Source organism: Manis pentadactyla, chromosome 13, assembly GCF_030020395.1.
Source record: "Manis pentadactyla isolate mManPen7 chromosome 13, mManPen7.hap1, whole genome shotgun sequence".
In the NCBI taxonomy this organism is placed as follows: Eukaryota; Metazoa; Chordata; class Mammalia; order Pholidota; family Manidae; genus Manis; species Manis pentadactyla.
Genome location: NC_080031.1, coordinates 5,790,065 through 5,803,793, shown reverse-complemented (window position 1 = coordinate 5,803,793; position 13,729 = coordinate 5,790,065). Strand labels below are relative to the sequence as shown.

Sequence of the window (13,729 nt, the reverse complement as noted above, 5' to 3'; positions counted from 1 at the left end):
CAGCAGGACGGGAGCAGGGTCCCATGGGAGCTGGAAAGGACTTGAACTGGGGACTTTGGAAGTGCCCCAGTTCTGCTTCCACCACCGCAGGCCCCTCGCCCATGGAGCCTACTTGCCCGCGGTGATAGTGTCTCATCTTTGGACAGAACGGTTTTGAAGTGTATTTGTCAGTGGGAGGACCCTCTGCTGGCCACCTGGGGAAATGCAGCCCAGCACCGTCAGCCCCAGGCAGCCCTTTCCCTCTAGAGGCAGGAAGTGAAGATAAGCATAGGCACCCAAGTCCTGACGGTAGAGGGGCAGTGTGCTTCCTAGGCGGAGTTCCTGCGGTGACTTTAACAAAATACGTTGTTTAAAATTATAAGAATGTAACAACAAAAGCAAATAGTGTTGACATGTATCATAAAAGTGTAGTGTTTCTCTCTCCATCTCACTCCTGCTATGCAGTGCCATTTCCTTTTGACAAGGAGAAAATGAGAGGTTCTCCAGAGCTGCAGGATGCTAAGGTTCTCTGCCCAAGAGTCTCTGTCTTATTCCTTGACAACCCACGTGCTTCCCTCCTCCCGGTCCAGCTTGCCTCTTCCTTTCCCTAGAACTTGAACTCCGGTACTATTCCAACCACCTGTCTCCATTCAGCAGCCTGCTTCTCTGAGGACACTCTGGACTCAGAATAGCTCCATTTAAACATGTCCCCTTTCTGATCACAACCTTTCCTTTCTGCCCTCTAATCTTCAGAAGCCCAGCTGGAACCTCCAGTGCTTTGATTCTAATTACTACCGTCCAGTCTCCCAGGGCCTCACTGTCCAGCCTGGACCGCATAATCTTTCTCCTGCTGCAATAATTACTCTGCTCCTTGGCCCCAGGCAATCCATGTCCTGGCCAGCAGGCCACGGGTGTGGATCAACCCAGTGGTCTATCTTCTGCTTTTGTCCCAGGGGTGCTAGGATCTGCTACAAAAAAAGGGGGTTCTGTTGAAGTTGCCACTGCCTGATCTTGGTCTTCAACCTCGCTGGGTCACTAGGTGATCTCTGACTCCGCTATCTACCAATGTTACTACTAAATTTGACAATTCTTATGAATCTCCTTAATCTAACAGATTATCCTTCGGTAACCTTAATTCCTACTTTACCAAGGAAACTGAGACCAATAGGCATAAAAATCCCTCTCACGCTTTATAACCTCTTACAAACTAAATCTGCAGCCCACTCCTGCCCAGACCTCCTTCCCTCTACTCAAAGGAGTGGGTATCTTCATTCCTTTCCAAGTTCCATCTACTTTTCCTCCATATTTCTTGTCCAGTCAGGAAATTCAAGCTATTTAGCATGGTATGAAAAAGTTTTCAATCTCCCCCATCCTTCCTTCTCAGCCTCAACTCCTTTGCCACTGTACATGAAATAGGTATGCTCCTTATCCTCAAGTGCACCATGGGAGTCCCAATCTTGAGCAAAATTCACTCCTTCAATTACCATTCATTGAACACCTGCATTTACCAGGTCAAAATCTTACAATTATGACCTTATTTCTCTCTTATACCCACTTAGCTTGTCTGTGCTCATCAGCGACTGTGGACTTGCCCCAAGTAAGAGAAAAGCATTAGCTTCCACACTCCCAGGAAGGTTCTCTCCCTACCCTCATCCACTTCTTAATCTTCAGACACCACAATGTCTGACTTATGGGCTGACTCCAGAGGAAACTCTATGGCAGTTAAATTAGTAGTTACCCCCTTCCTCCAGGGGTCTGCTCTGACTTACCCCCAGTCTCTAATGTCCTTCCACGGGCCTCTGGCTTTATAACCCCCTCAATAACCCCTCAACTCCCGATCCAATGCTTTCTAAGCCACGATATGTGAGCCTAGGAGGCCCTCCTCCCGGAGAACTGGCGTCACGCAGCAGGCAGCCAGAATCTCTTCTGCTGTCCCCGTGGTCCAGACAAAGCATGAGCTTTAGTATGGGCATGACTGATGACACTGGCAGGGAAGGCCCTTTAGAAAGGGTGCTGGCCTGATTCTGAAGGCCAAGAGAGGTCCAGCCAAGAAATGGATGGCATCGGTAATGCTCAAGTGGCAGCCCGAACCGCTGCTTAGAACGCTAGTAAAACCAGGGCACTAAAAAATGAAAGGGAAAAATTGAGACCAGAATTTGATAGCTAATATACATATTTCCTTAAATTATAATTATAGACTTCCTTATATACACTTCATGGTTTAATATTTTCATTTCGAATTCTATGTGGAGAATGGGGCCCCATAGTATTTTCAGGGTTTAGAGCCTTTAGTTTTCAATGGATCCTGGTTAGGAGAAAGGTCTTCAATGATTTGCTTTGGGCCCTGTTCTACTTAACCTTTTAACCTACTACTTGGAGACAGTTGTCAGTCAAGACTACTAAATCGAGATTTAATGGCAAATATGAGGGCCTGCTGTTGGGTCCAAGGGTACAACTGCATGCATCCGGAGTGAAGGGCATGGTTTGGGCAGTAAAATATCTACTTAGGGGTTCTAGAGGGCAGTGGCTTTACAACAAACTGTGGTGTCACCACCAAAAACACAGGCCCAGGAGGTGAGGGTGAAGAGGGGGCCCCTCACTACATGACACAGAGGTAGAGAATTTGTTTAGTGGAGACAGGGCATGAGTGGCACAATCAGTACAGGATCCGAGAGAAGTGAGCCTGAAAATTCAGCTGTTTTGCTTGTGGAAACCTTTAATTCATGTTTCCTGTCCTCCACACTGCCATTTCTTGAAGGGGATCTGAGGCAAAGTGAACATCCACTCTGACATCACCTTAAAGCCCTTGTTATTTGCCTGAATTCCTGCAGCAGCCCCCTAACTTGTACCAGCTGGCTGTCTCTCTCAATTTATATCCATCATTAGGATGGCCGTTCTAGTACTACACGGTCCGTGCAGGTGGCCTTGCCTTCCATTCCAGCATTTCTTCATGGCCTGTGGCCCTCTGCTGCAGACCATCATAAGGAGCCCTTTAGGCCTGGTTACAGGCCTTACTTCCTCTGCCTGGAGTAACCTGCCCACCCGTGGAGATGGTAGCTCTCATCACCTCCTTGAAGCCTCTCCTGATCCCTTGCCCAATACTGTCTATTCCCACTCTGAGCCTCCTAAATGAACCCTGATAGGCTTCTGCCACTCCACTCATGTCTCTCCCTGGCCCTATACAGCAAGTCCTTCCAGGGTAGGTCCTGGGTTTCATTCATCTTTGTATCCCCAGCACGTACCACAGTGCCTGGACTATAGGACTCAGTAAATGGCTGATGGACTTAGTGAAGATTTTTTTCCAATTATTTCTGTAATAGGCACTGTTTCTTTAATAAGAATTAAATTTGGTCCTTTAAAAGAGGCCCAGACATCTTATTACACTGATGGACAGTGACTGCATTGGGGCATGGGTGGGGACTTGATAATACGGGTAAATGTAGTAACCACATTGTTTTGTCATGTGAAACCTTTTTAAGAGTGTACATCAATAATACCTTAATAAAAAAATTAATAAATCAATAATAAATAAAAATAAGAGGTCCAGAATCCTTTTGGGGCAGCTTTCTGCCCATGCAACACCGCTGTATTTCCCTGACTACCAGAGTGGCAGAGAACCTAAGACTGGACGCGGGGTGCTCAGAAGCGGCAGGACAGGGCTGAAGAAATGCTTCGTATTTTGGAGGGTTTCAGTTTCTTTGAGAATCTAACAGAGCACAGACCCTTTCCTTAGGGAAATGCAGTTCTCTAACTTGGTTCCTGGATCCCAGTGCCTGCCATTCCCTGGGGCCGCCAAGCTTCCTTCCCGGCTCCTTCAACCCCAGGGAAAGAAGCCCTGCCCCAGGGGCACTTGTTCTCATCGGGACTGTGGCTGTGCTCTGGGCTGTCTTCCTGGTGAGCCCGACCCACCCACTCTGCAGCGCCGCCACTGCCCACTTGTGGCCTGTGCCTAGGACTGCCGCAGAGATGGCAGATGCTCTAGATATGGAGAAGCTCACCGAAGCAGGCCGGAGTAGGCAGGGAACAAGAGAACAGTTAAAAACAAAAGCAAACTCTAGTCCCTAGAAGAGGAACAAGCCTAATTATGCAGCAACTCTCCTGGGCAGCTGTAGCCCCTTATTACCTAGTTAACATAAGAAATGAGTAATAGCCCAAGTGTTTATTACCAAAAACAACTGTTACACATACACTCAGTGCGCCCAATCCCATCCCTGAGGATAAGCATGAAAGTCCTTGGGGTTGTAGGAGGAACCTTTCAGAGGAAAAAGGCTGCCTGACTCACAGTGCCTTGGCTGGCTGTGAGGAAAGGGCCCTTGCAGGAACCAATTACATGTCACCCCCCTGGGCCTAAGGACGCCTAGAGATGGGAATGGATGCAAGTTACCTAAGGATTTTAATCACTGCTCCATCATGTCCAGGAGATACAGTCAAGCCTATTAGCCCCCCCGCAAGAACACACACAACCAGGGATCCAAAATCCTCAAAGTATCCAAACTCTTCAGGATCCCCACAAAACATGGTCTGCTTCGAGTCTGCCAAATGATGCAAGTTGGGTCCAGAGTGGACCACACTGCTACCGGGACCGCTGCTAAAGGCATCCATTAGCAAGGGCCACCCACTGGGGGTGCTGCCACCTGCCCAGCTCAAACCCCGGAGCCTGGGGTGGGAATGGTCAGGTTCTGCAGCTTCCATACCATCTGGACTTCTGGCTCCTTGGCTATTTCCTGAAATTTTTCCACAATGACCCAGAGGAGGGCTTGAGGGCTGGGCTGGGGCGCAGGGGATTCTCCTGGGGCTTCCGACCGCACACAGTGGACAATCGCTCGCCTGCTCGCTAGCCTTGGGCATTGGTCTGATTCACCAGGTGGGTGATGGAGTGGAGGTCCCGAGAGGCTGAGGGCTGTCCTCTCACCGCCCCCCTCCCTCCTCTTGGTCTTCAGCTTCGTGCTTGGGTCCTGGATCCCCTGACACTGTTTCCAGAAGGATGCCTTGCAGGCCGCTCTCACTGAGAGATGCTTCCAGGCCTGACCCCTCTTGGGGCTGCCGCAGCAGCTGCTGGGTCAGCTCGACACTCTCGTAGCGAACCAGCTGCAGCCGCATGTAGCCGTCTTCATGTTCCTTGTACCTGGTGAAGCAGGAGCACAGAGGGCAGCAAAGGCAGGCAGGAAGGGTACAGGAATGGCTTGGGGACTGGCAAGGTAAGGGACGTATACAAGACGGAGGAAGCCCCGGGAATATTAAATGATGGGCACTGAAGACAAGGTTTTTATTGGAATATGCAGAAGACAGAGGGAAGGATCATTACCCAAAATGTAAAATTTTAGGTAGAAACCTACAAGAGGGAGGGAGGAATGATCTGTTTTGGAGAGTGGGGGTGTCAAAGGATTTATGAGAAGGCCATGGACTGCAGATCAGTACCCTTAGGCTCTGGCTCTGGCTCCAAGACTTCTGGCACCATTTACTGGGGTTGGCATAGTGCCTTAGATGGCAAAATCAGAAGACTTAACTTTTGCCCCTATTCTCTGGGTTCCTTGAGCCTAAATGGAGATGCTGGACATCAAAGCACCATCATATTCAAGGTTTTTAACTTATTGAAAATGTATTTTTAAAAATCTGTGTGAATCTCGGGAAGGGCTGAGACATACCGAAAACGGGGATGCCCTGAGGGCCACTTGAACTGGTGCTTCTTGCGAAGGTGCATCGTGAGGTTGTTGCCCCTTGTGAAGCACTTGTCACACACATGACATTTGTACCTTGGCTCTAAATCTCCCTGATGGGGAGGGAAGAGGAGAGAGAATGAGAACAGCTCTTCCTCCCAACTCCCCACACCTCTGCAGCTCTCTCCCATCCCAGTTCCACTCACCTCATGCACTTTTCGGTAGTGGGACTTGACAGAGCAGAGGGACCGGGCGCTGAAGCTGCAGTTTGCAAAATCACACCTGTATGCTGGCTCCTTGCTGTGGGTATCGATGTGCTTCCGTAGGTCAATCAGATTCTTGCAGCTGCCAGGAGAGGTCAGGAGGGTTGGAGGGCATGGGGGGCCCGGGAGGGCATGAGGACCCTGGCACACACAAGTTTGCTGATTTCTGGTCCCTGGTTCCCCTCACCTGTAGTCACAATAGTCACATTTAAAGGGCCGGTCCTCACTGTGGCGAAACCGCATGTGGTTTTGGAGGGAGGATGGCAGCGGACAGGTCATGTCACACAGAGGGCACTTATAGTGGTTCACTGAGAGAAGCAGAGATGAGGCTGTGATCTGCGGGCAAGAGAAACCTGAGAGGGTGGGCGAGGAGGCTCAGAGCTCTGGCTACTCACCATGGTTACGCATGTGGTCCCGCAACAGCCGCTCCGTGGCAAATCTCTTGGAACAGTGAGAGCACTGAAAGCGCTGCTCTGGGGTGGGGCAGGCAGGAGAAAAGGTGGGTTGTGGGGGCAGCAGAGAGGCAGAGAGGAGAGAGCGAACCCAGGGAGGGAACCTTCCAGACAAAAGGGAACCACCCGAGGAGAAAAGGGGAACTTAGGAACTATGGATGGACAAAGCATGGTGGAAAGAGCACGGGTCTTGGAGGTTGAGAACCTGAATCAGAATCCCGGCTTGACCACTTACTAGCTGTGTGATCTCAGGTAACTGATTTAACCTCTCTGAGCCTCAGTTTCCTCATCTGCAAAAAGGGGGATAAGCCTACCTCATGGGGCTGTTGTGAGGATTCACTGTGGTAAGAGGTACGGCACATGGTAGGCACTGAGTAACAATAATGACGCTGAAAATCTGAATGAGCAGAGTCTGGGGCAAGTAACTGACCCCTAAAGGTAGATGTGGCCATGTTGCACTACCTCCAGTGGCCCCCTTGCTGAGAACAGACCCCCAATTCCCACCCCACCCAAGACAACCTGCACCCGCCCCCCTTCTTCTCTGAGTGCTTACGATCCAATGAGGTCTGGCGACGGATGTGATCGAAGAACTTGGTGTTGTTGGCGAACATGCCCCCGCAGGTGGGGCAGGCCACCACCTTCTCCTGGGTGTGGCTGCGGAGGTGCTCTCGGAGCTTAGAGCGGCCTTTGAAGGTGCAGGCACAGCCTGGGAGGAAGGCCCCGTGAAGCCACAGACACAAACCCCCCACAGTAGGCTCTGGTACCCCCAGGTCTCTCCAGCCAGCAGCCAACCCTGCCCAGCAGGACCAGTCCCATCCCTAGCTGCCCCAGCCCCTTAGCACTCCTAGGGTCTCTTTAAAAGCCAGCAGTTAATGAATGGCCCTACCTTTCCAGCCACACAGCACCACGTGGTTGTCCTTGCCAAACGCTTGGTAGTCACAGCACAGGGTGTGCGCCTCCACATGCCGATAGAACCACTCAGGATTGTCGAAGGAACTCTGTGCCAGGAGCAACTTGGGGTAAGGACGAGGGTGGGTGGAGGGACTCTCACCTCCACATGTCCAAAGGGGGCTTCTCAGCTGTCTCCCAAATTGACTTGGTGGGGATGGCAAAGTGCGGGCAGGGAGCTACCCAAAAATGAAAGAGACACACTAGCAGGGGCCTCGGGAACACAGGGTGTCCCTGAAAGAGTCAAGGCACCTTGAGTAAAGATCCCCAGCCTCCTTCCACTCCTGCTACCTCGCAGTGCTCCCACAGGCAGAGGAAGTGATCAGGGATGTCCGGGAGGAGGTTGCGGCTCTGGAAATCCAGGACACAGGGGCTGAGTTCGGCCTGGTTCTGCAGGGCCTGCAGCCCCCACTGCTTCAGCTTCGTGTGGTAGCAGTGGAAGTAGACATGGCGGACGAGGTCAGCAGAACTGTCCAGAGAACAAAAGCCACATTCCTGCCACAAGCAGGAGAATTCTTCCTCTGCAGAAAGGGGGTGAGAAAGAAGAGTCTGATACTTTCCGAAGCCCAGCTCTCTTTCCACTTGTGGCACTTTGCAGCAAGTGAGGAGGCTGAACTCTGACCAAATTACCAGGAGTCCACTCAGCAGATACCAATATTTAGTGGCCACCTATTGTGTATCAGGCACTGGGGATATAATAACAAGAGAAAAGAGCCCCAGACTTGCCCTTGAATAGCTTTCAGTCAGGGAGACTGACTGAAACTGAATACTCACATGTATAAAAATAAAATGGCAACTAGTCCTAAGGTCCATTAAGTGGGGAGGGGGACCTGTGGTACTATAAAATAGTTAACCAGAGGTAATTTGACATAGACAGGGATGTCCTGGAAGTGTCCCTGTGTCGTGATCTGAAGAGTGAGTATCTGTAAACTCGGCGGAGAAGGTGTGGACTAGGCAGAGGGAAACGGGTGTGCAAGGCCTGGTGCCGGAAGCTCAGAGGCTGCAGGTGTGGCTGGCGTGCACTCCTCTGGCCCTGAGTTTCTGCTGTTAGCTGAGCAGATGCTGCCTCCCAACCTGGGACACCTTCCACTCCTTCCCGTCAAACCGTAAGTTGTTCTTCCTCCCATATTCTGCCCAAGACCTGTCTTCTCCAGGAAGGCCCTCAACTATTCCAATTCATTTCCTAGCTCTCTAACACTTCTCTCTAAGCACCATATGTTCCATGCTTTTAGGGGTTTACTTGTTTTGAAAAGTAGATACTTGAAAAAATATAATCCAACTTCTCTTTTGATAAATATTACCTGACTTTTGAAATAATCAATTATGGTTCATAGTCACTAGCCTGAAAACAGCACTTGAGGTGGGGGAAGGAGAGCCACCTCTCTACTTCCTGTAGAACAGAGGTTTTCAAACTGCTGCGACCTATCGGTGGGTGGGGAAATCAGTTTAGGCAACTACAAACCACATTTAAAAAAAAAAAGAGAATAAGATAAAACATTTCAGAGAACATTCAATAAAGATAAGTATTATTTCAACTATTTTTAACTTTTGTGAATGGGTTTGTGATGTAAAATGTATTCCCCACTAGTGGTCACAGTGGAAAAAATAAAATAAAAGAGAAACTACCGGAGTGAAAAAAAGCAGGTTGTCAACTTGTACAATATGATCCTCTTACAAAAATAAAATCATTATTTATCTAATTTATGTATACACATGCAAAGTCAGGAAAATATTCACTAAAGTAATGTCAGTAATTGCCTCTTGACTACAGGATGGCACTCATTCCATGAATCCTTGTTGGATGAGTTTTCCATATAATGAGTCTATAATGTTTTATAAACAAAGAAAAGCACAGCAAGCAAGTAAACCACATTCTCCCAGGCTGCCTTCTCCCTCTGGGGAAAGGAAGTCAGGTTTCCTCCTTCCCGCAGCTCTCTGCCCACCCTGCTCCCTTACCCAGCAGGTCCTCCTCCTCCTCCTCCCCGGAGCCCGAGCGGGAGGCGGGCAGATGCTGCTGCAGGTGCTGGGTGATGTGCTCGCAGAACTCCTCCATGGCCCAGCACACAAACGAGCAGGCCCCCCACTCACACTGCAGCTCCAGGTTCTCCTTCCGGGCCACTTTCCCAGGGGTCGACATGGCCTTCAACCTAGAGGAGAGGATGAAGCCCACGGCTGCAGGATGCCACCCTAGTGCCATGGAAGGGAACAGCTGGGCAGGCAGCCTGCCTACAACCAGCGGGCATTTTTCCAGCAGTGAGAGAAACCCTGTGCTTTTTCAGTAAGGATAGAGTAACAGTTCCTCAAACCCCTGGCAGCTGCCTGGTATTCTTGGGAAGGGAGAACACAAACTAACATTACTGAGCATGTGCCAGGCACTGAGCTAAGAACCTTAACAGACATTTTCTCATGAAGCTTCAGAGCAACTCGCCAAGAAGGAATGATTCCTATGGAAGGCAAAACAATGCTCAGGTTCAAAGAGAGGGCTTTGGAGAAGGACAGGCTTCAAATCCAAATGCCTGTCAACCACCTACTAGCTGTGTGACCTTGGCCAAGAAACTTAACTCTCCTACCCCTGAATATCCCCATCTTCAAAAAGGGGAAAACAAACCTTTTGGTTTTAACTTCACACTTAACGATATACCAAGTATACTAAAGTATATGCCAATGTACTAAAGAATTTACATTGTGTCACTGAATTACTACCACCACCCTACGAGGTAAGTACTATTTTTAACTTAATTTATAGATAAGGACCTGAGGCTCAGAGGTTAACTGGCTTGCTCAAGGCCACACACTAGTAGTGTGGTAGGGTCAGGTCAGGCTGACTCCAAAGTCCATATGCTTTCTAATCCACACAGCCTGCACATGTGCCCAGAAGTTCCTTATTTCTTACTGCGGCCTGCCATTAAGTTCCCCACCAGACTTTTAAAGTGCCATACAATCTGCCTTTGTATAAAAATGTCTGTTAAGCTTCTTAACACTGGAAGAGGCCGTATCTGTCTAGTTGATACCTTAACCTCAGATGTATGCAGGGCTCAGCATGCTTATTAGACAGTAACAACAGCTGTTGAAGAAAGCAGATTCAAAGAGTAAAGGTACTCAATAAGAATGCGGCAGCCTCCAGGCGCTCCCCTGAAGGTTCAGATTCCAGAAGGCTGCCGTTAAGCCTAGTAATCTGCCCTTTCTACCTTAGCATCCCAGTTCTGAGGCAGGCAGTTCCAGCAGAGCTTGAGGAACAATAAAAGAACAGTTTCCCTCATTAAAACAAAACACAGGATGGTAGAGAACTCTGCAAGAAAAAGATCAGGGGGACAGAAGACACTAAGAGGCCTGGACTCTGGCCCCCAAGGGTCACCTCCTTCTTGAGGATTCTGATTCTTGCTGCAACTAGGGTGGTGGACCCTAGAAGGAAGTGGGACATTGCTCCCTCTGGCCTATGTGAGACAGGTGGGAATTCTGAAAAAGGCCTTTCCTACCTACTGAGAGGAGAAAACCAGGCAAATACAAAAAAAATAAAACCTTCACGCCTCCAAGCACAAGAGCCTACTATACCTAACTGCTTACCAGAGAAACCCTTTTCAGTCCACAGCCTTTGCCCCTCCTCGGAAAAGCCAGTCACCTTTGACACTCTGGGTGTACCTAGGGTTGCTGGGCTGCTCCTGGACTAACAGTGAAGTCCTATTAGGAGAAAACGATGACTATTTTTGTAATGTTGGGGTAGGGAAAGGTTTCCTAATTCAGACCTACCATCCCAAACTTTCTCTGACTCTCTACTGCCTACAGAATCAAGTCCACTTAGTATGGCAGGCAAGGCTCTGCTCCAATGGGCCTCAACTTTCTTCTCCCAAAGTGGGGTAAGGGAACTAATATGTACGGAGTGTCTATCACCTGTCAGCCCTGTCATGAGTCCTCTTCCAAACTTCTTTTCACTTGGTATAGGAGCCCTGATTCTAACCCAAAAAGTATGCTCTTCCCCGCACACCGTGCTGTTTCTCTGGCTTCTTTCTTGTCCATTCATTCCCTCTTCCTCTCGGATCCAATCATCTTCGTCCCTAAACACACCACCTAATCCTAAAACCCTGTACCTAGCAACTTCTTCTCACCCTTCAAGCCCAAATGTCCCCTCTTTGGTGAGCCCTTCCCCAGTTTATCCAGGTTCAGCTGGAATATCCTACCACCTGTCCCCCTCACACTCTGTACACACTTCATTACAACAGAATGGAATGTCTGTCTCCCCTAGACCAGGAGCTTTTCAGGGTTGGGACCATCACCTCATTACTTCCCATTTCTGGCATTAGCACAGAGCTTTGTACTCTCTGGGTACTCAATAAATGTCAGGATACAATCACATTCCAGGAATCCTTCCTAAACTATCCCGCCCCTCAGATTACTTTACCTTTGCCTCTTGGTTTTACGGCAGGCATAGCTACCACCTGAAAATCTCAACCCTATTTGTATGCTGCCCATGGTCACTCACAGTCATTTTGTGTTCTATTCTCATATATCCAACTGGACAATATTAGCTGCTGATGAGCAGAAACCATATGACATCTATCTGTGTCCCAGTACTCTGCTCAGCATAGTGCTGAGCACAAATATTCTAAACACATGCTTGTTGCCATACTCATTAAGGCCCAAAAGGCAAGCTGTCCAGATGTCTAAAATGATTTGGAACTTAGGCAAAGATCTCTGAATCTCTCTTTCACTGTCCCCCATCCTTCTTTACTTTCTTTCCCTGTGCCCTGCTTGTTTCTACACCAGGGAGCTGTGACACAGACTATCTAGTCACCGCTCCCCTTTCTGTAGGCAAGGAAAGCAAGTGAGGCAACTTATATACTGGAGACTGCACTGGACCAGTTGTCAGAAGACCTGGGTTTAAGTTTCTTGTCTCAATTAGTTTGCTCTGCCTAGAATATAACAAAACCTGTTAAGCCTCTACCATATTTCAAGCACTGTTCTAAGTATTTTATATGTATAAAAACTCATTAACAACAATCCTATTGAGTCCAAGTACCATCATCATCCCACTTCACAGATAAGATGGGCCCAGATAGGTTAAGTCATTTACCCCAAGGTCACAAAGCTAGGCTGTGATGGAGACAGAATTCAAAGCCAGGGAGATTGGCTCCATTTTCTTCCTACATCTGCCTGTCTTACCTCTCCTTGTCTGATTCCCTACCCACATAGAGATTGTCTCTCTATACATAATACCCAAAACATCTTCCTCTGATAAACTGTGAGCTCCTAGAAAGCCTCACCTGTGTCCTGTCCGGTTCAGTGTTGCAGGACCAACACACACCTACTACAAGGCCTTTTAAAGTAAATCTAAAGTTTATTATTTTATTTTTGGAAAAATCACCTAGCTTCTCTGAACCTGTTTTCTTAAATGTAAAATGGGTTATCTAATGTCACAGCAACAGGTGATGGAGTCAACGGATTGGTTGGAAAGCTCCAACATTTACTAGCTATGACCTTAGGAAACTTACTTTAGCCTCAGTTTCCCATGTAGCATTAGAATAATTATGCCTGTCTCACTGAATGGATTTATGAACTAAACTAGATAATGGATATTAAAATGCTTAGCATAACACTGCAAGAACTCAGCAAGTGTTAGCTATTTGTTTCCTTGTTTCTGAAGCATGAGTTCTACAAAAACGTCAACAAAAAAAGGACAACCCGAGGGATTCCTAACACTATTTTAAAACCAGGAGTCATAGGAAGACACAATTAGCAAACACATAAGAGCAAAAATAGTAACACAAGGGACCGAGTGCACCCTGAGTGGGGTTCAAGAGGGACTCAGGTCCGGAACCTTCTAAGGGCTCATAATTTGGTCGAAGTGCTAAGACTCTGATGTGTGACTACAACGACCAAAACAAAGCGCCCGGAGCGGGAAATAAGGACAGAAGTCCCAGTAGGCAGGCGAAGCTGGAACGGCCTGTCCCTAGAGGTGGGGACCGGGCCCCTAGAAGGAGAAAAGGTGGCAGACCGTCTAGGGGGGAAAAACCCTGTCGCTGCCCCGCAGGCCTTCCGGAGTTCTTACCCCTAAGGCGTGGCGGTGACCGCGTCTCTGCCGCAGCGAAGGCCCAGACGAGCGGGCAGGGAGGGTCGAGTCGGGGTTCGGGGCCGGGGGCACTGCGGGCGCCAGGCAGACCAGAGTGGCTGAGCTGCAAGAAAAAGCGTCGCCAAAATGACTGGAGCGAAGCCCGGTCTCGGCGGCCTGCCCAGAGCGCCCCCCGTCGCGACGCAGCCAAGCCAGCACCCCAGCTTACCGACCCTCGCTCCCGGGTCCCGGCTGCCCTCTTCCCACCTCGGACCATCTCCGGGAGGGCGCCTGAGCGACGGCTAGCGACAGCCAATCGCCGCTCTCGGATGCCCCTAACAGCCAATGGCCGCTGTGACTGACGGAACCCGTGCGGGACCAAAACAC

At 49.2% G+C, this 13,729-nt stretch overlaps 1 protein-coding gene across 1 annotated transcript; it reads right to left on the bottom strand.

Moving 5' to 3' along the window:
* Positions 1–4,123: 4,123 nt before the first annotated feature.
* Positions 4,124–13,687, bottom strand: HINFP (histone H4 transcription factor). The gene is given in 13 exon segments (XM_036920011.2): positions 4,124–4,814; positions 4,817–4,888; positions 4,891–5,104; positions 5,625–5,749; positions 5,843–5,981; positions 6,087–6,207; positions 6,295–6,372; positions 6,905–7,057; positions 7,238–7,349; positions 7,591–7,820; positions 9,256–9,446; positions 13,343–13,493; positions 13,572–13,687. Coding segments are annotated over 11 exon segments (1,617 nt in total). The 5' UTR covers positions 9,437–9,446; positions 13,343–13,493; positions 13,572–13,687; the 3' UTR covers positions 4,124–4,622.
* Between the last annotated feature and the right edge of the window lie 42 nt (positions 13,688–13,729).